The 24,303-nt window shown below is 45.3% G+C and overlaps 1 protein-coding gene across 1 annotated transcript in view; it reads right to left on the minus strand.

Moving 5' to 3' along the window:
* LOC148477622 (interferon-induced GTP-binding protein Mx3-like) overlaps nt 1-23,903 on the minus strand; it is a 123,788-nt gene extending 99,885 nt beyond the window's left edge. The window contains exons 1-5 of the mRNA XM_088456444.1: nt 23,714-23,903; nt 22,676-22,813; nt 18,544-18,698; nt 6,804-6,942; nt 6,299-6,365 (exon numbers count right to left, since the gene is read on the minus strand). Of these exons, the coding sequence (XP_088312570.1) occupies nt 6,299-6,365; nt 6,804-6,942; nt 18,544-18,698; nt 22,676-22,813; nt 23,714-23,903 (689 nt within the window). The remainder of the gene's footprint in view (nt 1-6,298; nt 6,366-6,803; nt 6,943-18,543; nt 18,699-22,675; nt 22,814-23,713) is intronic.
* Between the last annotated feature and the right edge of the window lie 400 nt (nt 23,904-24,303).

The following is a 24,303-nucleotide window of genomic DNA, read 5'->3' on the forward strand; positions in this document are numbered from 1 at the left end:
ATGGGCAGCAGGGTTAAAAGTGAATGTGCCAATTAACCAAATGATGTTTCAAATTATTGACATGCAGAAATTAATTGAGATGCAAAATTTGTGTTCCATTCAGGAAAAGGCAGTCTGGAGGTCCAAGGGATGTGGGCAAGAGTCTTCTGGACTCTGGAGAGATGGACAAGGTAAGCCAGTGGCCCCCAAGGCGTACTACCCAAGCCTGGCTGAGGCAGCGCACGGTCTGACTGATTTGGGAAAGCAAGGTATGTGCAAATTGGTGAGAGCATACTGGAAAACAATCCTTACCAAACCATCCCACATTCCCCTGACCGACGGACCTTTTCAGGTAATACAAATTGATTTCATCCAATTACCACCCTGCAGAAATCTCAAGTATGTATTAGTGTGCACTGATGTGTTTTCTAATTGGGTTGAGGCATACCCAGCTGCCACTAATACTGCTGCGTTTACTGCTAAGAAAATAGTTCAGGAGTTTGTATGCAGATACGGTATCCCTAGAATTATTGAAAGTGATAGGGGTACTCATTTCACAGGTGATGTCTTCCAAAACATGTGTAAGTTGATGGGTATTAATAGTAGACTCCACACCCCTTACCGTCCGCAAGCCAGTGCCAAGGTGGAGAGGATGAACGGTACTATTAAAAATAAATTAAGTAAGATCATGGCGGAAACTGGACTGGGTTGGCCAGAAGCACTACCACTTGTCCTTCATAGTATCAGGACAACTCCCAGACCCCCGCTCAATCTGTCCCCCTTTGAAATACTGTTTGGTAGACAACCTCATTTGATTATAAGTCCACAGGAAGATTTGAAAAGTAACAACGAGGTTACTGTAAGGTATCTAATAACAATGAGTAAACAGTTAAAACAGCAACAGTAGAAACTGAAATTGTTGTCACATGATATGCCTGAAACAAACTGTCATGATGTTGAACCTGGAGAATTTGTTATGATCAGAAATTTCTTGCGCTCAGGTTGTTTGACAGATCGGTGGGAAGGTCCGTATCAGGTGTTGCTGACAAGTACAACTTCATTGAAAGTGGCGGAGAGAGATACCTGGGTCCATTCCACTCACTGTAAGAAGGTCAACCAACTGGTGGAGAGACAAGGCGGAATCGAGACAGATAACATAGACTTGTCAATTGCGAGTCTGTTCCGGGAAGGTTAAAGGTTACAGTGAGACACCTGAGCTAAAGAAGTTTGAAGATCATTGTTTTCGACAATGGATTGGTCTGCTGTGGTTATCTTTGTGTTTTCTCCCAGATTTTTCATTATCTTGGGTTGTTTCGGGATCTCTGGTTTCTGTGACGGAGGACAGAGGACGGAAAGGAGTGCTAAACCAACCGGGGGAGTATCTGACCAAACCCAGTACAGTTATTGTTAAGAGATCTGCTATTCTGGACACTCGGAGACAGTGTGAAGGTCTATCGTCTGAGGATTATTGTATGTGTGAGTTCTGTGGGTCCGTAGTCGATGAAAGATGCATCCAACAGTGCCAACCTAAGTATAACCAGTATTGGGGTGGGTATCCTTTAGAGGATTATCATACCATGGTGGGCAAAGTTTTAAACCAAACTGACTGTTGGGTGTGCTCTCACGTGCCTCAAGGACAGCATAATGTAGGGTTAGTGCCATTCCCATTGAATGTCTCTGAGGTTTTCGAATCGCAGAGGGCATGCACTGGATGGAAAATTTCTTAAGTCCAAAACACCTCATTTTAAACTCCACCAGTACCAAGCAGAGAAATCACTTTTATGTTTGAACATCACCAACTCCAATGACCCAGGAAGTTGGGAAGTGAAGGGGAATAACCAGACGATGACCTTCTCACTAAGAGCTGATAATGAACCTATAAATTTTGAACTGTTACGCACAATTAGGTTGCGTGGAAGACACTTCCGGTATAAATATACACTAAGTAACATTAAAGAAATGATTGGTAGGGTACCAGAAGGATATTGTGCCAAGATATTACAACGAGAAACTTGTATGAGTCAAATGGGAGAACCTGAAGTAGGATCACTTGCTAAGGAAATGTGTGGGTTACTGATGTTTACTATTCCCTATGTTCTCCCTGATGATGTATATTTTATATGTGGTAGAAAAGCGTATAAGTGGCTCTCTCCGAGTTCTGAAGGGTTTTGTTACCTGGGAAGAGTAGTCCCAGAAGTTATGACCCTTACACATGGTGAAATGCTTGGTATTCATAAAAACACACCGTCACCATAGCTTCACACACAGTATGAATATAGTGACAAAAGAAATATGATACCTGGTAATGTACATAAAGCCACACAGTTAATTAGTGAAACAACTGGCTTTCAAGTTTTGGTAGCATTGGATCCCACCAGGATCGCTTGGGGTACACTAAATTTTAGATATATCCAAGATCTTGCTAAATTAATAGATAATATCACCGAGATGTATGATGACACGTTTAGGTATACAGGTAGGGAGTTGCAAGCCTACAAGAAAGAACTGGTGCAACATAGACTAGTGTTAAATTATTTAACAGCTGTCACTGGAGGGTATTGCGTAACTTTGGCCACCCAATTTGGTGTAAAGTGTTGCACATACATTACAAATAACACTAGTGACCCCAAGGAGGTGATAGACCAGAAGATGGACGAAATTCTGCAGCTGAAATGGGAATTTCAGAAGAACCATAATGCTTCAATGGCTGAAGTAGAGGAGAAGGTAGAGGAATGGGTTTCATGGTTGAACCCAGTGAAATGGTTCTCCGGTCTAGGAGAGTGGGTCCAAGAAATGGTTGCAAGTATAGGTAAACTCCTGATCCTCATATTGGTTGTCATCATAGTAATTGGCTTATGTGTCAGGTGTGTTCCAACTGTGTTGAAATATGGAAAATGTAAAGATAAGGTAAACCGAAAGAATGAAATTTTGATGGTGGTTAGAAGTAACAATATGAATACTGAGGTAAATGTTGGACTGCATTACAACCCTGAACTAGAAGGTACCATCATATAATGTATAATATTTAGACATGCATGAAATATGTTATTAAAATGTTATTTTAAAACATCTTAAATAATGTAAGTCCCTATCCCCTTCAAGACTTCCTTTATAGGATTGGTGCATCCCCACATCTTTCCCATGATCTCCCAAAATCCGCGGTGTGCGTATAAGGGTAGTTTTATATCCCTCCCAGAGACACATTATTATGGTTTAGGAACCCCCTTGTGCCATCCCATAATATAACATTAAATAATATGTCATAGTATAAGCCTAAATTACATTTTTAAAATCAGAGGACCTCATTCAGAGTCGGTCGTAAGCGGCCGCTCGGTCATAGGGGAAAGAGGCCGGATATGCAAATTAAGCAATTGCAAGTTGCGGCCCTAAGATGAGATCGTTAGCTGCACGAGCGAGAGTAAGAAGCGGCTGTAAGACTAAAATCACGCCCCCTTCTCGATCGCAACACACGTCATCTCCGGGGTTATAAGGATTAATCGAGACCATCGGGACCCATCAGAGCTGATCGCAGAGCTTAAGGCTGACCATACCCTCTCTTAAGCACTACGATCTAGTCAGTGTAAAAACCACCCATGTCACGTGTGCCATGACACTACTTTGTTAATTATGCACTCCCATTAAACTCCATTAGCATAGTCAGGCACGCCTGTGTTTGGAACACCACGCCTCCGTTCACAAGCACCTTCCCCTGTTACCACCCACAAACGCCTCTTTCTGTCACTCAAACTAACGACTGTGTTCGAGGAGAGAGAAATTTTCAATCACAACAGCTAGTTTGCGCACGCGCATTGCGAATCTTACGCATGCGCAGTTTAGCGAACATCGCTGGGTACGACCGAGCGGCCACTTACGACCGACTCTGAATGAGGTCCAGAGTGTGATAGCATGTTGTTTGCTATCAAAGGGTGGACTGTCGAAGCTGGATAATTGGCTGAGAGAGAATCTGTTAAAATTAAAATCTGCACAACGCCATTTTGCGAATGACAACAAGACGCCATTTTGCGAATGGCCGCTCAGCACCATTTTAGTGAATCTCACACATTATAAGTACATACGGCGATGCTATTATTTAGCGTTGTGCGATTCCCATGCAATAGAACAATGTTAAAATTCCTCAGTATACAAATACATACATTTACTGAAACATATAATATGACCAACCCTGCAAAACACGTACCACGGTGTACTTCACAAACACGTAGACACACAACGCTAATTAGCGACTATACGCAATATCCTTACACTTACACACTGCACACTTACATAAAAAGGTTCCCTAGCAGAAAGGTTTATATTCAAGGTTTTATTTATTATTAAGTATGTAATAAAGCGACTGTATTTAAGATCTCAGGTTTAGTACATGATAAACAGACCGTGTTTGGTGCTATTCTAAACCACTGTGTATTTGCAGGCTTCTGTTTCCATCGGCAAAGAAATCGCAACATGTGTCTGGGAATTATGGATCATAGAGAGATAGTCATTAAAATGAACTCTGTAATGCAGCCAGTTTAGACTTGTTTTTCAGCGGGAAAATGGACACAAAGGGCTGTTGGAGGCTGGACTGTGATCATACAAACTGACCTATGAACTGTATCGTAACAGAAGAACCAGGAAGAAAAACCAATGGGATTATGCCAACTAGTTCTATTGTATTGCCTATCTCTGCAAGGGTTTATATGCAAGCTCCCTGAATTTGCTAGTCAGTCATTTTTTCTTTGCTGTTGACAGAGGTTTCATAGTTGATGCCGGGAATCTGGATTCAGAGCGCCTGCGTATGTATTGACTGTACCTTGTGATTGTATAATTTGTTTGCGCTAATTGTATTTAGATCACAGCTTGTAACTATCTGTTTTTTGGTGAATAATATCTTTTTGTGCTTTGGAAACACAATCAAAGTCTGAAGAGCAATTATTTCTGGTGTGACTTATTACGCTAAATAGGGACATTTTAGAGTGTATAGATAGGCAGGAATCGACAGTGCGTTGGAGCTTACATAGTGGATCAGCTAGCTTTCGCGTTACAGCCGCCTGTACACCTCTCTTTAGGGCAGGGGTCTTAAACCTTGGCCCTCCAGCTGCTGTGGAACTACACATCCCAGCATGCACTGCCATAGTTTTAGCATGCTGTTATATCAAAAAGGTGGCAGTGCATGCTGGGATGTGTAATTCCACAGCAGCTGGAGGGCCAAGGTTGAAGACCCCTGCTTTAGGGTCTTGTGGACCCCAAGTTATTTGTCCATCATTCAGGAGACAAAGGGGGAATTTAATTAGCCGCGACAAGCCGCTTTTTTGTGAAGAACGGCTGTGTCCAAATTTATATTTATCGCGCAATCCTATTAGCCGCGGTTTTCACAGGTGCGAATTTTGATATGCAGTTTTCAGGAGGTGAAATGTTGGGGAAAATCCCTGTTTTAAGGTAAAAATGTTAGGACTTGGGGGGATATGTACTAAGCATCGCTATCGTGATGTGGTACATGCCCCCTGACTTCGCGTACATACCGCGGTTCATTACCGCGGTATGTACAAAGGATTTTGCAAAGGACAGCTCTCTCGGTAAGAGTTGTCCTTTGCGATGCTGCCGGGCAGAGGGACTTCCGGGATGAACACCCAGAAGGACATGGGCTGCACATATATATGTGTGTATATCCATTATCTATATGCATACACACGGATATAGATAATGGATATACACACATATATACATACACACATATATACACACACATACATATATGTCACACATACAGCACTTTACAAGCACACACATATATACACAAACATATGTCACATATACATTACAAACAAACTTACCTTGCAGCAGATCTGATTGGTACAGGACCTAGCAGGCTGGCAACATGTAATTAGGCCCCGCCCCTCCCCTTCACTGCAAAATGCTCGTCAATCGGGAGGGGGAGGGGCTAAATGACTTGATTCTTATGGCATCATATCATATTGGCTCTGCCTCCTCCATATTGACCCGCGAATCGCTGCAATTTGCCACGAGGGGCAGGGCTTAAGAACATGGGGCCTGTACTCCAGTCTGTCAGGGGGAGGGGGGGTGGGGAGTGTCTGGATACTCAGAAACCCCCTCTGCATGTGCTACTGAGTGGGCAGGATGCAGCACAGTAACAAAATACAGCAACTTTTCATATGTATCAAGCTCCAGAATGCGATACATTCCGGGGCTTGGATGCAGCGGGTAACGCCATCTTCATACGGCGTTACCCTATAGAAGCCTATTGACTTCTATTCGGAGAGGGATGTGAGAGGGATCCAATCGGATCCCTCCCTTCACCCACCGCGGCGCGTGTCCTTCTGTGCAGAAGGACGCCAGAGGGACTTCTGGATCATAGACCCCAGAAGTCCCTTACAGAGAGAGCTGTCCTTTGTGATTTTGTTCATGCTTACCGGCGTAGTTAACGAAGAGCGGCGGGATGGATTGCATGCAAATTGCGATGCGTCATACATCCCTGTCCCAGGTCTACTTGAGGCTCAATTCCATGAACACTGTACTTGACCTAGACTCAATGGCTCTTTTCCTCCCCAGTTCTGCACCTTCACCTCCCCAGTTTCGCCCCTTCCCTCCCCAGTTCCGCCCCTTCCCTCCTCAGTTCTGCCCCTTCCCTCCCCAGTTCTCACTTTCTCTGCCCCCCCAAGTGTAAGATGTGCCATAAATATCTGTATGGGAGGTATACATATTTTATTTTGTACACACAGTAAGAAAATACTTATTTTACACAAATGACAAAGACCTACACATCTAGCTATACATGAGCCCCTATATGGGTCGACCCTGGAACTCACCCACAGTTCTCTCTCCGCTAGGATCCACCTCACGAGCCATCTCCAGAGCTTCAGTTGTAGCGATGTCCACATTACAGGGGACCACAACCAGGCAGATGGTCTCCTGTTCCACAATATACTTTCTGATGAGCTCTTTAATCTGTAAGCATAATATGTTACATGTAAAGTGTAGGATCCAGGCACTGTTATGCACACAGAGCATTGATAACTATCCATTACCTTTGATATTGATGTTATGAACCAGTTCCATTGCTTTCTGATGTCATGTGTTCACTAATGTGATTTGAATATTATACTATAAATACTGTAAGAGCATTTCTATAACAAAAGGCTTCATGGGACAAACAGAAGTTGTACGCAGCCGCTGTGCGAGAATACGCAAATGTCGCAGCTGCCAGTAGGGGTATTGAGGAGACCACCTGCGGGCTTGCAAACCCACTAATCATTTTAATTGAAAATTAAAATTAAAATATTAAGCACCCTAACAGACAGTTGGTTTTTCCCTGCTATAAAATGCTACACTTCACAATGTCTCTGTTCAATGGCATCACCCAGAAATGTGTTCTGCCATACAATGCTGGATTAGAGGACACAAGGGCCTGGGGCTGAAAATGAACAAGGGCAGTGTTGCCAACTCTGAAATGGAAAACAAGCAACCTAAAAGTACAAAACAAGCCCAAACCAATCCTAAAAAGCCCAATAAAAAAACCCAATTTATGGGGGTGTCTATTTGTCCTCACTCTCTACCTGCCTAACTTCCTTTATTCCCCCTCTTCTCTAACCTAAATTTGTTAGTGTGTGCACAGCCTTATTATCTGCCTATATTGCTTTTCTCCCTCTACACCAGCCTCCATATTTTTACCTCCTCCCTCTTTTCATACCTCATTCCCTTGCCAGTCTTCAGTTGGGTACACACTTGCCGATGTGTGTACCCAGCGATGCGACACCCGACCACGCAATATATATTGGGCGGTCGATGCATACTGCACGATGTGATGACCAAACGTCCAATATGTCGGGCACCGGCTCCATCCACTATGCCGGCATCTGGGTCGGTCCATTGGCCCTACATGCAGGCCGACTGAGCGTCCCCGATGGACGACCTGTGGAAGTGCGCAGGGTCACGCATAGTGGGTGCACACTGGCCGATGTGGACGGTATGTCGGCCCAATCAGCAGGATCAGGTGACATATCGTCTAGTGTGTACCCACCTTTCCTTTACCCGACTCTTCTCCGCATTTCCCTCACCCCTCTTCCTTACCTCCTTCATTCCTGTCACCTGTCTAATTACATTATCCCCTCTTTTTAGCAGCCTCAGTAATTTTAACTCACCCCATGTACCTGCCTCATTTCTATCATCTAGATCAGTGGTTCTCAAACTCGGTCCTCAGGACCCCACACAGGTCACATTTTCCACCTCACCCAGCAGGTGCACAGGTGTATTCATTACTCACTGACACATTTTAAAAGATCCACAGGTGAAGCTAATTATCTCACTAGCGATTCTGTGAGGAGATCTGGAAAATATGCACTGTTTGGGGTCCTGAGGACCGAGTTTGAGAACCTGTGATCTAGATTACCTCTCCTTCATGTCTGCCCCCTCCAACTTTACCCTGTCCACTGGCTACTGCCCTCTATTCCCCAGACACAACCTCCCCCCCTGCCTCAGTCACTACCAGTGCAAAACACACAGACGCACACACTTACCTCTAGGGGTGCCTCTGCAATGCACACAGAAAAATAAGCCCAAAAACAAGCAACAAGTTACTTACAAAAAAAGAGAAGCAACTTGCAAAAAAAAACAAGCCCAATTCCGCTTGTTATAAGCAGACTTGGCAACTATGAACAAGGGACTATTGTGAGCAGGGGAGGAGCTGAGACCAGTGCTGTGTGGGTGTGGCCAGTGCTGTGTGGGTGTGGCAAATGCTGTGTGGGTGTGGCTAGTGTACACATCTTTACACAAGCCTTGGAGAGAGATAAAGTGGAAATGTTGCCCAAAGCAACTAGCCTTGGATGGAGATAACGAAGTGAACGAAGAAAAAGTACCAACCAATCAGCTCCTGTCATTTTTCAAACACAGCCTGTGACGATTAGCAGTTAGGAGCTGATTGGCTGGTACTATCTCTCCCCAGTATGTAAAAGCAGAACAATCACATCACTTAGAGAGGAAAATGTAATTTTAATACCTATGGTTTATACCGTGTGGCCAGCAGGGTGCAGGTCATTATCATCCTGTCATGATGATGGGACTAACTTTATTGTGGATGCCTGGAACCATAGTCCCATTGTCCCATTGTTCATCTTTTCCTACTCCTGTCAGAGAAACATATTTCCAAAATGTCCCTATGTATTGTAGTTAGGTAATCTCCCATGTTATTCTACCTTATTCTTCTCATTGTTTTACTAGGGATCTTTTCATACATCTCCTCAACAGCCTAGAGCGTATCCTACATTGAGTAGATGAAGCAGACTGCAAGCCCGGTCTTATTCTAAACGCCCCAAAACAAGAAATAAAATATATGGGTAATTTCACCCAATACTTATATATCAGTATTAGGTGCCAGCGGTGCAGCTGCTATGGGGCCTAGAGCTGAGGGGGGCTCATCATCCTTGTCAAAGGTACATTTGTTTTATACATTTTTTACTATTGGGTGGTCCTTACAAACTTTTGCTATGGGGCCTTTAAATACCTAGTTACGCCCCTGATTAGGTGAGCTAAGTGTTGCCTGGTGCCTAAAGGTTAGCTCTCCGAGTTCTCCCATACATCCACCACTGTCTGCATGCTCCCACAATAATCACCAATTACCTGAAGCTATGAACTAGCACTGTGACTGTATTAGCTTACTATCCAGAGCCAGGGACTACAGTAGCACATCACCTGTATCCACCTGATGTACTGCATGGAGCCAGGAACTACAGCAGCACATCACCTGTATCCACCTGATGTACTGCCTGGAGCCAGGAACTACAGCAGCACATCACCTGTATCCACCTGATGTACTGCCTGGAGCAAGGAACTACAGCAGCACATCACCTGTATCCACCTGATCTACTGCCTGGAGCCAGGAACTACAGCAGCACATCACCTGTATCCACCTGAAGTACTGCCTGGAGCCAGGAACTACAGCAGCACATCACCTGTATCCACCTGATCAACTGCCTGGAGCCAGGAACTACAGCAGCACATCACCTGTATCCACCTGATCTACTGCCTGGAGCCAGGAACTACAGCAGCACATCACCTGTATCCACCTGATCTACTGCCTGGAGCCAGGAACTACAGCAGCACATCACCTGTATCCACCTGATGTACTGCCTGGAGCCAGGAACTACAGCAGCACATCACCTGTATCCACCTGATCTACTGCCTGGAGCCAGGAACTACAGCAGCACATCACCTGTATCCACCTGATGTACTGCCTGGAGCCAGGAACTACAGCAGCACATCACCTGTATCCACCTGATGTACTGCCTGGAGCCAGGAACTACAGCAGCACATCACCTGTATCCACCTGATGTACTGCCTGGAGCCAGGAACTACAGCAGCACATCACCTGTATCCACCTGATCAACTCCCTGGAGCCAGGAACTACAGCAGCACATCACCTGTATCCACCTGATCTACTGCCTGGAGCCAGGAACTACAGCAGCACATCACCTGTATCCACCTGATCTACTGCCTGGAGCCAGGAACTACAGCAGCACATCACCTGTATCCACCTGATCTACTGCCTGGAGCCAGGAACTACAGCAGCACATCACCTGTATCCACCTGATCTACTGCCTGGAGCCAGGAACTACAGCAGCACATCACCTGTATCCACCTGATGTACTGCCTGGAGCCAGGAACTACAGCAGCACATCACCTGTATCCACCTGATGTACTGCCTGGAGCCAGGAACTACAGCAGCACATCACCTGTATCCACCTAAAGTAATACCCAGAGTCAGGAACTACAGTAGCACATCACCTGTATCCACCTAATGTACTACCCAGAGCCAGGAACTACAATAGCACATCACCTGTATCCACCCAATGCACCACCCGTGCCATGTTGGCTTCTTACATTTTTTGGAGGGGCCATGGCCATGACTCTCTAATTTAGTAACCCCCCCCCGAGAACCCAATTAGAGCTCTTGATGGCCCTGGGAAAGTACAATAACACAGCACCCGTGTTCACCTACAGTAATGCCTGGAACCAGGAACTACAGGGGAACAGTGCCTCTATCCTCCTACTGCCAGGAGCCAGGAACTACAGTAGCACTGTGCCTCTATCCTCCTACTGACCGGAACCAGGAACTATAGTAGCACAGTGCCTCGATCCTCCTACAGCCAGGAGCCAGGAACTACAGTAGCACAGTGCCTCTATTCTCCTACTGACAGGAGCCAGGAACTACAGTAGCACAGTGCCTCTATCCACCTACTGCCAGGAACCAGGAACTACAGTAGCACAGTGCCCCTATCCACCTACTGCCAGGGACCAGGAACTACAGTAGCACAGTGCCTCTATCCTCCTACTGACAGGAGCCAGGAACTACAGTAGCACAGTGCCTCTATCCTCCTACTACCAGGAGCCAGGAACTACAGTAGCACAGTGCCTCTATCTATCCTCCTACTGCCAGGAGCCAGGAACTACAGTAGCACAGTGCCTCTATCTATCCTCCTACTGCCAGGAGCCAGGAACTACTATAGCACTGTGCCTCTATCCTCCTACTGACCGGAACCAGGAACTATAGTAGCACAGTGCCTCGATCCTCCTATTGCCAGGAGCCAGGAACTACAGTAGAACTGTGCCTCGATCCTCCTACTGCCAGGAGCCAGGAACTACAGTAGCACAGTGCCTCTATCTATCCTCCTACTGCCAGGAGCCAGGAACTACAGTAGCACAGTGCCTCTATCCTCCTACTGCCAGGAGCCAGGAATTACAGTAGCACAGTGCCTCTATCTATCCTCCTACTGCCAGGAGCCAGGAACTACAGTAGCACAGTGCCTCTATCTATCCTCCTACTGCCAGGAGCCAGGAACTACAGTAGCACAGTGCCTCTATCCTCCTACTGACCGGAACCAGGAACTATAGTAGCACAGTGCCTCGATCCTCCTACTGCCAGGAGCCAGGAACTACAGTAGCACAGTGCCTCTATTCTCCTACTGACAGGAGCCAGGAACTACAGTAGCACAGTGCTTGTATCCACCTACTGCCAGGAACTACAGTAGCACAGTGCCACTATCCTCCTACTGCCAGGAACCAGGAACTACAGTAGCACAGTGCCACTATCCTCCTACTGCCAGGAGCCAGAAATTACAGTAGCACAGTGCCTCTATCTATCCTTCTACTGCCAGGAGCCAGGAACTACAGTAGCACAGTGCCTCTATCTATCCTCCTACTGCCAGGAGCCAGGAACTACAGTAGCACTGTGCCTCTATTCTCCTACTGCCAGGAGCCAGGAACTACAGTAGCACAGTGCCACTATCCTCCTACTGTCAGTAACCAGGAACTACAGTAGCACAGTGCCACTATCCTCCTACTGCCAGGAGCCAGGAACTACAGTAGCACTGTGCCTATATACTCCTACTGCCAGGAACCAGGAACTACAGTAGCACAGAGCCTATATACTCCTACTGCCAGGAACTACAGTAGCACAGTGCCTCGATCCTCCTACTGCCAAGAGCCAGGAAGTACAGTAGCACAGTGCCTCTATCCTCCTACTGCCAGGAACCAGGAACTACAGTAGCACAGTGCCTCGATCCTCCTACTGCCAGGAGCCAGGAACTATAGTAGCACAGTGCCTCTATCCTCCTACTGCCGGGAGCCAGGAACTACAGTAGCACAGTGCCTCTATCCACCTACTGCCTGTAGCCAGAATCCTAATGCAAGGAGACAGGAATGACAGTAACACAGTGCCTGTATCCATCAACTGCCCAAAGCCAAGAAGTACAGTAGCAGAGCGCCTGTATCCATCAACTGCTCATAGCCAATGAGTACAGTAACACAGTGTCTGTATCCATCAACTGCTCAAAGCCAAGTACAGTAGCACAGCGCCTGTATCCATCAACTGCCCAAAGCCAAGAAGTACAGTTGCACAGCGCCTGTATCCATCAGCTGCTCAAAGCCAAGAAGTACAGTAACACAGTACCTGTATCCATCAATTGCTCAAAGCCAAGAAGTACAGTAGCACAGCGCCTGTATCCATCAACTGTTCAAAGCCAAGAAGTACAGTAACACAGTACCTGTATCCATCAACTGCTCAAAGCCAAGAAGTACAGTAGCACAGCACCTGTATCCATCAACTGCTCAAAGCCAAGAAGTACAGTAACACAGTGCCTGTATCCATCAAGTGCCCAAAGCCAAGAAGTACAGTAACGCAGCGCCTGTATCCATCAACTGCTCAAAGCCAAGAAGTACAGTAGCACAGCGCCTGTATCCATCAACTGATCAAAGCCAAGAAGTACAGTAGCACAGCGCCTGTATCCATCAAGTGCCCAAAGCCAAGAAGTACAGTAGCACAGTGCCTGTATCCATCAACTGCGAAGTACAGTACCACATTGCCTGTATCCATCAACTGCCTGGAGCTAGTACCTACAGTAGCACAGCGCCTGTATCCACCTACTACCTGGATCCTGTACCTACAGTAGCACAGCGCTTGTATCCACCTATTGCCCAGAGCCAGTACTTACAGTAGCACAGCACCTGTATCCACCAACTTCCTGGATCCTGTACCTACAGTAGCACAGCGCTTGTATCCACCTATTGCCCCGAGACAGTACCTACATTAGCACGCTGCCTATATCCACCTACAGCCTAGACCCAGTACCTACAGTGGCACAGTGCTTGTATCCACCTAGTGCTGCTGGAACCATTTACTACAATCTGACATGTCAGATACCTATGAGTGGAAATTTATCAGCCTCTACAAATGACAACTGGAGGAGTTGCCAATAGCAGTCAATCAGATTCTAGTTTTCGCTTATCTAGTGCATTCTATAAATTATTGGCTACAGACTGATTGGTTGCGACTGTATTAGCAACAACTCCACAATCTCCCCCATAGCATTATAGCGAAAGACCTGTAAATACCGTACATACATAGTAAGTAATATTTCAGATGGAGGAATGGCGCAGTACCAGACTGGCTTCATTTATATGTAGAAAGGTGCTTTATATTTATCTTCTAAAAAATGTCACTGCACTGAGTCTCACCTCTGCGGCTGTTATTCTGTGATGACTGGAGAGTGTCCACATTTATTTACCCCTTCTCCTGCTTGCTGTGGATGATTCTGACTTGTGGAGCTCCAGGGCGAGTCATTTTGTTTATTTTCTCAGGCAGGAACTATCCTGGCAATAGCACTGCTATAGCTGGCAGCAGGGGCGTATTAAGAGAGAAGGGGACCTGTGGGCAGTCTCTGTCCGGGGGGAAGACTAGAACTTTACTCAATCCCTCCTAACTGCCTGCTGCGTCTATCCCCCTCCTAACATCAAGGCACTTACAGCCTTTTCCTCACTAACCCAACACTCATTTCCTGATATACTCTGTGCTGCTGAGAGACCCTGCTCCTTCCACTATATAAGTCTCAGTCTGTGGCTTCCTGCTGCGTCCATTTCCTTCCTCGCATCATGTCACTGCCCCTGTCACATGTAGCCCTGTCTTTATTAACAAATCACTCATCTCCTGATATACTCTGTGCTGCTGGGGGACCCTGCTCCTCCCACTCTATAACTACCAGCCTGTGGCTTCCTGCTACCTCCGTACCCCTCTTCACATCATGTCACTATCCCTGTCACATGCAGCCCTGTCCTCACTGACACATCACTCATCTCCTGATATACTCTGTGCTGCTGGGGAGGGACCCTGCTCCTCCCACTATATAACTCTCAGCTGTGGCTTCCTGCTGCCTCCATTCCCCTCCTCACATCATGTCACTGTCCCTGTCACATGCAGCCCTGTACTTACTAACAGATCACTAATTTCCTGATATACTCTGTGCTGCTGGTGATCCTGCTCCATACATGCCTACTCTCCTGGAAGCTGTGGAAGGCTCCCGATTTTTCGGGTAGCCCCCACATCCCTGGAAGCGTAGACACTTCTCCTGCATCCCGCCCACTCCTAGTGAAGTAGGCAGAATAGGTATAAAATTACCGGGAATCCGTGGCCTGAGAGGAGGGGGCGGGGCCTGGTGACGCGGTTCTATGATAATCACATCATTCAATCCTGCCCCATATTCAAATATGTTAAATGTCAACCTTTTGAATGTGTCAACCATTTAATTATTTCGACCTAAAGACATGTCTACACATTGGTGGTCAACCTAATGACTATGTCGACATTCAGGACCTGTCGACCTTCTGGTGTCAAAATTCTGAATAACGACCTTCAGACTGTTGTCCAGTCATAACACACTCTTAAAAATAATGAGATATTATATAGCTTGGACAGTTTTATTAAATTAGCTTCTATGTGGCCCATATTTTACTTTTATTTATTTTTTCATTACGTTTGGATTGTTTTAGTGCAAAAGTTTTCCTATTTCATGAATACTAATGAGGTATTTTTACATGGACAGCATTATATTAATAAATCATTGCGTAGCTTACAGCAGTACACAGCATTTGCCTCTTGCAAACCTGAATTTGATTTGAATCAGGTACAGTACATCAATCTGGTGTTTGGAGACACTATGCAACCTAAAAAATGGGAATAGGGGTACCTGGGGATTGTGCAGAGAATTCAAATCTTATATATTATAGTAACCAACCGTAAATAACCGTTATGGGGAGTAAATCTCTTGCGGCACTATGCTGACCCCAGCCTGACCTGCACTGCCGGTGTCAGAAGGGAGTATTAGCGCGAGTACACGGAGGCTGACCGGGACTTTTATATATGCAGCACAGTGCAGATTTGTCTGATCGTAAGGACACATTCACTATATCCTACCTGTGCAGGTACACACCCTTCTCCCTTTCTGGTGGTTAGTTTGACTGATTTTGGTGCAACTGATCCCTGCAAGGCCAAGCTGGTAACAGGGAGCACCTAACACCCTAAAGTTGTGTACACACTAGACGTATGTCGTCCGATCCCACGAATCAGAGCAACTTATCGAGTACATCGTCTAGTGTGTACCCATCATATGCGCGCTCCTGCGGGTTGCTAACGACATCGCCCATTGGCCGATGGGGGATGTCATGCTGTAGAATGCAGTATGACATGCCCCCCCACCCCCACCCGGCGGACACAGCATCGGCAAGCATGTATGCACTTGCAGATGCAGGTCCCGTTGCCGGCGATATCATGCTGGGTACACATAGGCTAATGTGTACCCAGTTTAAGAGATCTTTGACAGACAACCACTGTACTGTTGTTTCTCTAGACACCAGCCTCCCCACTCTCTCATCACTCGTCCAATACCTAGGACAATGAGTGACAGCAGAAGTGGAGACACACTTAGGTGTCTGACTTTACCTATTTTAATTTACTGACTCCTACATTTTCACTGCATATATGTGTAGCAATATGGATGTCATTTTATAGGATGCTACAAATTATGCAGCATAACATGATACTGAATGTTACATCCTTGGGTGTTATGTACTATGACACAACAATCATGTACTATAAGTCACTATGACACATCATTTGATTATGCATAAAGGATATTGGAAATTCATACTGCATGATATTTAATTGTTTTATTGTAGGATGCTGTTCCTTTACAGTTGTGCAATAGAATAGATACAATAAATATATTTATGTCTATACCTACATGATATTTCAGCTAGTAATACAAGAATGAGATTGATGTTAAGGCTGCATGTTAAAATACTGTCATTATGTTGACATATTAGTATGCAATAGATTGAATAAGAGTACTGAACCTATCAGCATTTACTAATGGTTTATGCCTGACACTGGAATTCATGCTTTTGGAACCTGTCATTGACTAATACAGTGGTAGCCAACCTCGGTCCTTGAAAGCTACTAAAGCTGGCCACACACTAGACCAACTTGCATCCAACCAGCCAACTAGTTGATTGGTTGGAATGAAAATCTGGTAAGGGATGAAAGCAAATGACAATCAGCAATTTCCTCCCAAACGCCGGAAAATGGACAAAAACTGTTGTTTGAACAAATTGTTTAGATCAAACATTTAACAAACTTGTCTGAACGACCATTTTCATCTGTTTTCTGGCATTTAGGAGCAAATTGCTGATCGTCAGTTACTCCCATTCCTTACCAGATTTTCATTCCAACCAATCAACTAGTTGGCGAGTTGGATGTAAGTTGGCCTAGTGTGTGGCCAGCTTAACAGTTCACATTTTCCAGACCACCTAGCTGGTAAACAGGTGTATTCATTACTTACTGAAAAGATCCACAGATGGAGCTAATTATTTAATCTGTGATTCTGTGAGGAGACTTGTAAAACATGCACTGTTGGTAGCTCTCGAGGACCAGGGTTGGCTACCCATGGACTAATACAACCAGGGGTGTCTTTAGAGAGGAGGAGGCCCGTGTGCATCCCCCATCACGGGCCCCTCCTCTCACTCCAGTGTCCGGCAGCTGACTGACGCGGCTGGGCGGAGACAGCAGAATCAATAGACTCTGGGCACTAGAGTGTGCCCAGGGTCTATTGCGTATGCGCAGATCACCAGGGAAATGGCGCGGCCGCCATTATCCCGGCGATATTCTCACAGCACGGGTGCAAAACGCCGGAAAAATGTCCGCGGCAGCCATTCTCCGGCATTTGAACAGCGCTTGCGAGACCCGACGCGGGACTTTGGAGAGGTAAGTATGACAAAGTATGGGTGCAGGGTGGGCAGCAGCTAGATCCCCTTCCGTAGAATCAGCCAGTGTCCAACGTCATTCCCTACCATCCAAGTGGGCATAGAGGGGGAATAGAAATCATGTGGCGAGCGTAGCGAGCCACCAAGCCCGAAACGTGGCTAGCGAAGCAAGACCGCGAGGGGCCAACTTTCTTTTTTTGCTGGACTGTGTGGGCAGGAAACTGTACTTCCGCCCTCAGTTCACGTCACTTCCGGGTACAGTATCTGAAGGGGAACTATACCTTTCCGTGCAGGGTGTGCGGTGTGGACCCCCCTGGACTCGGGGACCCGTGTGCACCGCACACCCTGCACCCATTATAGATACACCCCTGAATACAACTAAATAGCCTGATTATGTTAGTAGTGTACAATTCTGGCTCTTGGTGTACAGTGAATCTTGATGCATGAAATGATTTTGCTTCTTTATAATAACTCTGTACTGTATGCATGGGATCATTTAAAAACAACATCGCCATCTACCTGTGACTGGAGGTGATTCCTGTCTTACACATGACAAATATTGTTTGAGCTTATAATTAAGAATTACCAGCAAATATATTCGCCCAATTTTAACTGTCATTGAAGGTCGACTCCTGACTCTCTAAACAGAATTTAAATTATAATATATAATAATTGTCATATTTTATATTTTAATGAGTTTACTAATAAAAATTATATTTTAATATAATCATCACTTCAAAGTTCAAACACAATTTTGAATAAAAGAGCGTCTCACAAAAGAAGTCTTCTTTACTTACCTGGGCAAGAAATTCTATATCTATTTGACATCAATCAACCCTTAGAACAGTAATTTGAATACTGTATGTAGTAAAGCATAAAAGTGTTACATAGAACCCATACAATGGCTGCAACTTCAACAAATGACTGATTCCCAGAAGACACCTCTGCCAGAGTCCAACACCTCACCTGGTCTCCAATGTCCTTTGGCTGGTCACCAACTGCCACTCTTGCAATTCCAGGGAGGTCAATGAGCGTCAGGTCGGGAACCTCGGGAGAGATGACCTCAAGGCTTATAAGATCAGAACTGATCCCCACCCCTGGACCAGCCATTGCGTCCTGAGCTACAAATGAGAAAAAGGTAAAGCAATATCAGGTAAATGACTTGGGGCAACACCCCCTTAGAAGGCAAAAACTATCTACGGAATAGCCATATAGTGGCATCAGTGCATGTCACAGCCCTGGGTAACTGGATGTACCATACAGGGGCATAATAACTGGTGTGGTGTAATTTAGGGGTTTAAAGAGAACCCTGCTTCTATTTATGCAAATAGTTGCTGAAATTGGTCAAGTTCAGGTTCATGTCAAATTGGAAGCATTGCGTCTCAGTGGATTCTGACACAGCATGGGTTCTACTCCAAACAGGATTCTATCTGTCTGCAGATTACATATATGCAAGTCAGCTAACCTGAGATGCCCAAAGCAAAGGTGACTGCTATCGGAGACAGCCATTGCTGCGATAGGGCAAGTGAGACCTACAGAGACTGACAGGGTAAAGGTGAGGGGTTTTAAGAAAACAATGACAGTTCCAGTGGAGAAATCAGAAATTCTTGGCCATCGGTGTGAAACAGATCCGGATTACGTCCCCATGGAGCACTATGTGCTATGCTGGTTTTGGTCCCCTTTTCACCTACTGTTTGTAAAAAACAACTATAATAGAAATGAGTTAGAGTAGTTTGTGCCCCTCAGTGCCCAATACATAGGCAAACGCAGGGGGGGTTTCCATCTGCCTGGAAACCCCCCTCCCCAGCACACACCATGACCACAATAGAAATAGTAATATAATAGAGTGTTACTAGCGCTGCATGTTCTTCTCAGTATCATAAATGAGATGATTAGCACCACCTGTGGATCTTTTAAAATGTGCCAGCCAGTAATAAATATACCTGTGCACCAACTAGGAGATGTGGAAAACATGCACTGTTAGGAGTGCACTGCTATAGACCATCAATAGGGTTAATTATTAATACTGTATAATAATACACTATCCAGTCCATAAGGAGACCAATATGTACATATATGTCCAGGGCAGTGCTAGGTTCTTCTGCTGCTCCCCCAGACTCCCGGACTTGCTCCCATGCCCTGGAATGGAGCCCATATCTGAAATAAAAACATTCAGCTCAGGCAGGATGGCCCTACTGCCGCATATAATGGCTTACTGTGATCGCTGGTCCTGTATATGCTGAGATTATGACACACAATACACTTTGTATGATGCATATTAAAGCTGGATAAGTGAGTAAGTAATTCTACCCTCTTCATGGTCTGGCCACACTCACTCTAAAATCCAGCATTTGGAAACCCCCCTCTAGAAATCCTGCGTTTGCCACTGCAATAGGCTCTAGGAATAAGTCTAGATTCATGGATGATCCAGCAAGGATGTGAGCTGCAGTCTATACATGTATTTGAACAAAGAGCTGAACTGGTGACGGTCTGGTCCTATTCTCATTAACACCTCAGAGAATGTCAGTATATTACCCTACTACACCTGTTTACATCACTCCATCTGCGCCTCAGATGAAGAGAGCTGAGGTATCCTCTCAGTGAGCAGGGGGGGGGGGCTATATATATATATATCTATATAGTAACACGGAGTGTAGAAATAAGGACTCAAGACTGGCAGGTACTCAGTAATGCAGTGTCTTTTAACAGCAGTAGACACTGCACTTTAGCATGTATAGGCTTAGGCCTGGACATACAGGCATATAACACATATATACAAATTAACATAAAAGGTTCCAGCTCTCCTCATGCTTAGTAGTCAGCAGTGGCTTGCAGCCACAATCGGCCATGCTCTTCCAGCATAGCCCTTGGTCCCTAGCACTACCGTCATTGCCCTACTAACTGTCCTCTAACAGGCATCAGTGCCCAGAGCAGTGGGTGTATGAGAGTTTTAAGCTCCTCCTGTTCCTCGTTCCTCGGTGATGAACTGCAGCTGGGTCTGTGTAATTGTGAAAACCTGGACTTCCAAATCTACCTTGCTGCAAACTGGACAGAAATAACTCTTGGCTCCCCTGGAGGGAGCTAATCCCACAGGAATGTGGGCAATTCAGGTGATAGACAACCCCTCTCACCACAATATATATCTCATCTTTTGCAAACATTCACTTTAATTTGTATTTGAGAGATAATAGAAAATGTCTGTCTTATGCGTCCTTCCACTATTATTATTTCCTCATATAGTAAAACAAAACTTTACTAATAACTTTTATTAACACCTCTAAAAAAAACCCATAAGAATGTTTTTCATTTGTTTTTGTCAATTGATCCTTTTACACACAAGACAGGTCAGAGGACACAGCCATATAATATCTGGGAGGTGCTTATTTCACACAGATAATATCCGGCCGGTGCTTATATCACAAAGATACTATCCGGCAGGAGTTTATATCACACAGAAAATATCCGGCAGGTACTTATATCACACAGATACTATCTGGCAGGAGTTTATATCACACAGATAATATCCGGCCAGTGCTTATATCACACAGATAATATCCGGCAGGAGTTTATATCACACAGATAATATCCGGCAGGAGTTTATATCACACAGATAATATCCGGCCGGTGCTTATATCACACAGATACTATCTGGCAGGTGCTTATATCACACAGATAATATCCGGCAGGTGCTTATATCACACAGATAATATCCGGCAGGTGCTTATATCACACAGATAATATCCGGCAGGTGCTTATATCACACAGATACTATCCGGCAGGTGCTTATATCACACTGATAATATCCGACAGGTGCTTATATCACACAGATAATATCCGACAGGTGCTTATATCACACAGATAATATCCGGCAGGTGCTTATATCACACAGATACTATCCGGCAGGTGCTTATATCACACAGATACTATCCGGCAGGTGCTTATATCACACAGATAATATCCGGCAGGTGCTTATATCACACAGATACTATCCGGCAGGTGCTTATATCACACTGATAATATCCGACAGTAGCTTATATCACACAGATAATATCCGGCAGGTGCTTATATCACACAGATAATATCCGGCAGGTGCTTATATCACACAGATACTATCCGGCAGGTGCTTATATCACACAGATACTATCCGGCAGGTGCTTATATCACACAGATACTATCCGGCAGGTGCTTATATCACACTGATAATATCCGACAGTAGCTTATATCACACAGATAATATCCGGCAGGTGCTTATATCACACAGATAATATCCGGCAGGTGCTTATATCACACAGATACTATCCGGCAGGTGCTTATATCACACAGATAATATCCGGCCGGTGCTTATATCACACAGATACTATCCGGCAGGTGCTTATATCACACAGATACTATCCGGCAGGTGCTTATATCACACAGATACTATCCGGGAGGTGCTTATATCACACAGATAATATCCGGCAGGTGCTTATATCACACAGATAATATCCGGCAGGTGCTTATATCACACAGATAATATCCGGCAGGTGCTTATATCACACAGATAATATCCGGCAGGTGCTTATATCACACAGATAATATCCGGCAGGTGCTTATATCACACAGATAATATCCGGCAGGTGCTTATATCACACAGATAATATCCGGCAGGTGCTTATATCACACAGATAATATCCGGCAGGTGCTTATATCACACAGATAATATCCGGCAGGTGCTTATATCACACAGATAATATCCGGCAGGTGCTTATATCACACAGATAATATCCGGCAGGTGCTTATATCACACAGATACTATCCGGCAGGTGCTTATATCACACAGATAATATCCGGCAGGTGCTTATATCTCACAGATAATATCCGGCAGGTGCTTATATCACACAGATAATAGCCGGCAGGTGCTTATATCACACAGATAATATCCGGCAGGTGCTTATATCACACAGATAATATCCGGCAGGTACTTATATCACTCAGATAATATCCGGCAGGTGCTTATATCTCACAGATAATATCCAGCAGGTGCTTATATCACACAGATAATATCCAGCAGGTGCTTATATCACACAGATAATATCAGACAGGTGCTTATATTCCTCACCTTTTATGATTTCCTCCTCCACCTCCTCGGGGTTCCCCAGCTCATGGCTGGTGGTATTATAGCTGATTTTTCCCTTCCACTCTGAACCATTTTCACTTTTTACAAGTTTAAGCTCCAGGGGACATCGGGTGACGATACCTACAGAACACAGAGACATAGAGTAGTAACTAAATCACGTATCATAGTTCCATAGTATGATTTATCACATTATAGGCATACAGTAGCAGATTATCCCATGGAACGCAGGTCCTGATTCAGAGATGTACTGTACGCAAACCCTGTTTTCTGGGTGTGCCGAGGCCAGTGTCTCCCCCTTCTGACACAGATGAGGTGGCCAATCTTAGTAGCATTAGGAGTACTCAGACGGTCGCTGCTGCTAATATTGCGACCAGTGGTCGCGATGTTGATCCGATACTGCATCTTTGGACGCAGGCATGGGATGTGAGATGCCGGCTGGGGGCCTCTTTTTCCTTTGCACATCTCCTGCAGCATAAGCAGATGTGCACACAATGGTGCTGCTTTATTCATCTGGCACAGTCATTATTGTGAACCAGGGACAGACTGGGGCTGTACATCAGCCCTGGCAGTCCGCCCTGTGCGTGGACACACTCGCGAAAGGGTGCGTGGTTTTGCTTTAAGAGGAGCGTGCCACGAGTCAGGGGGGCCTGGCCTCACGGCACGCCCCCCTCTCTTCCTGGCCCACTGCCACCACCCCTTCTCTCCCGCGGAGCTTATAACATGCATCCGGCGCGGAGGTACTTCCGCCCTCCTCGAACCGGCCCTGAGGCCATGGTCCTTCTGGCAAATGCCAGAAGTGGCAGGTGGCCAATCCGGCCCTGTTGTGAACTATTTTAGGGAAAAGTAAATACAGACATTAAACTGTATTATCTGTTGTTTCTAATTTCATGAGTGCTTTATGTATTTTATAATGGCATGGATGTTTTCAGGATCCTTGCACCTGAAATGCGTTTTCTCACTGCAGTAACTGTTGCGTCTACATTTCGTAGTGAACTGAATTAATGAAAAGAATCCTCTCACCGCTGCCTCGGGGGAGAGTGACTCCAGACAGAGCCTCCAGAACGGAGCTTTTCCCGGAGCTCTGGTCACCGATGACTGCAATCGCCGGTAGCGCCAGGTCCTTCTCCACCCCCAGGGACCTCAGTGAGTCAATGAGGTCTATACATGGACGGATCTTCTCCTCGTACGTGTCATACAAGTAGTTAGGCATTCTGTAAGAAGAAATAAAAATTACAAATAGATATTATATATATATATAATATATATATAAATACATACACATATTAAACTCCCCATCGCCTGATGAGTGTTCCCTCCTAACAGTGCAGGGTAAGCCATCAACCATAATCATAATGAAATAACTACACAGAGACTTATATAAGGGGAAAGGAAGGTCAGCTATAATTATTTTTGAACTAATTAAACTATTTAATGTATAACTGAACTAACTAATAGAATAAGAAAGAAAGACAGACAAAGTATGGTGGTGCAGAAAGAACGGCCCCACAATGCAAGATCACCAACTGCATACTCACATCGATCTTCTAAATGGGAGGCGAGCAGCCAGCCCATTACCACGCCCAAGGTATTCACCTCCCACCCCAATGACA

The sequence above is a fragment of the Taudactylus pleione genome, unplaced genomic scaffold (assembly GCF_031769625.1).
Source record: "Taudactylus pleione unplaced genomic scaffold, aTauple2 ptg000704l, whole genome shotgun sequence".
In the NCBI taxonomy this organism is placed as follows: Eukaryota; Metazoa; Chordata; class Amphibia; order Anura; family Myobatrachidae; genus Taudactylus; species Taudactylus pleione.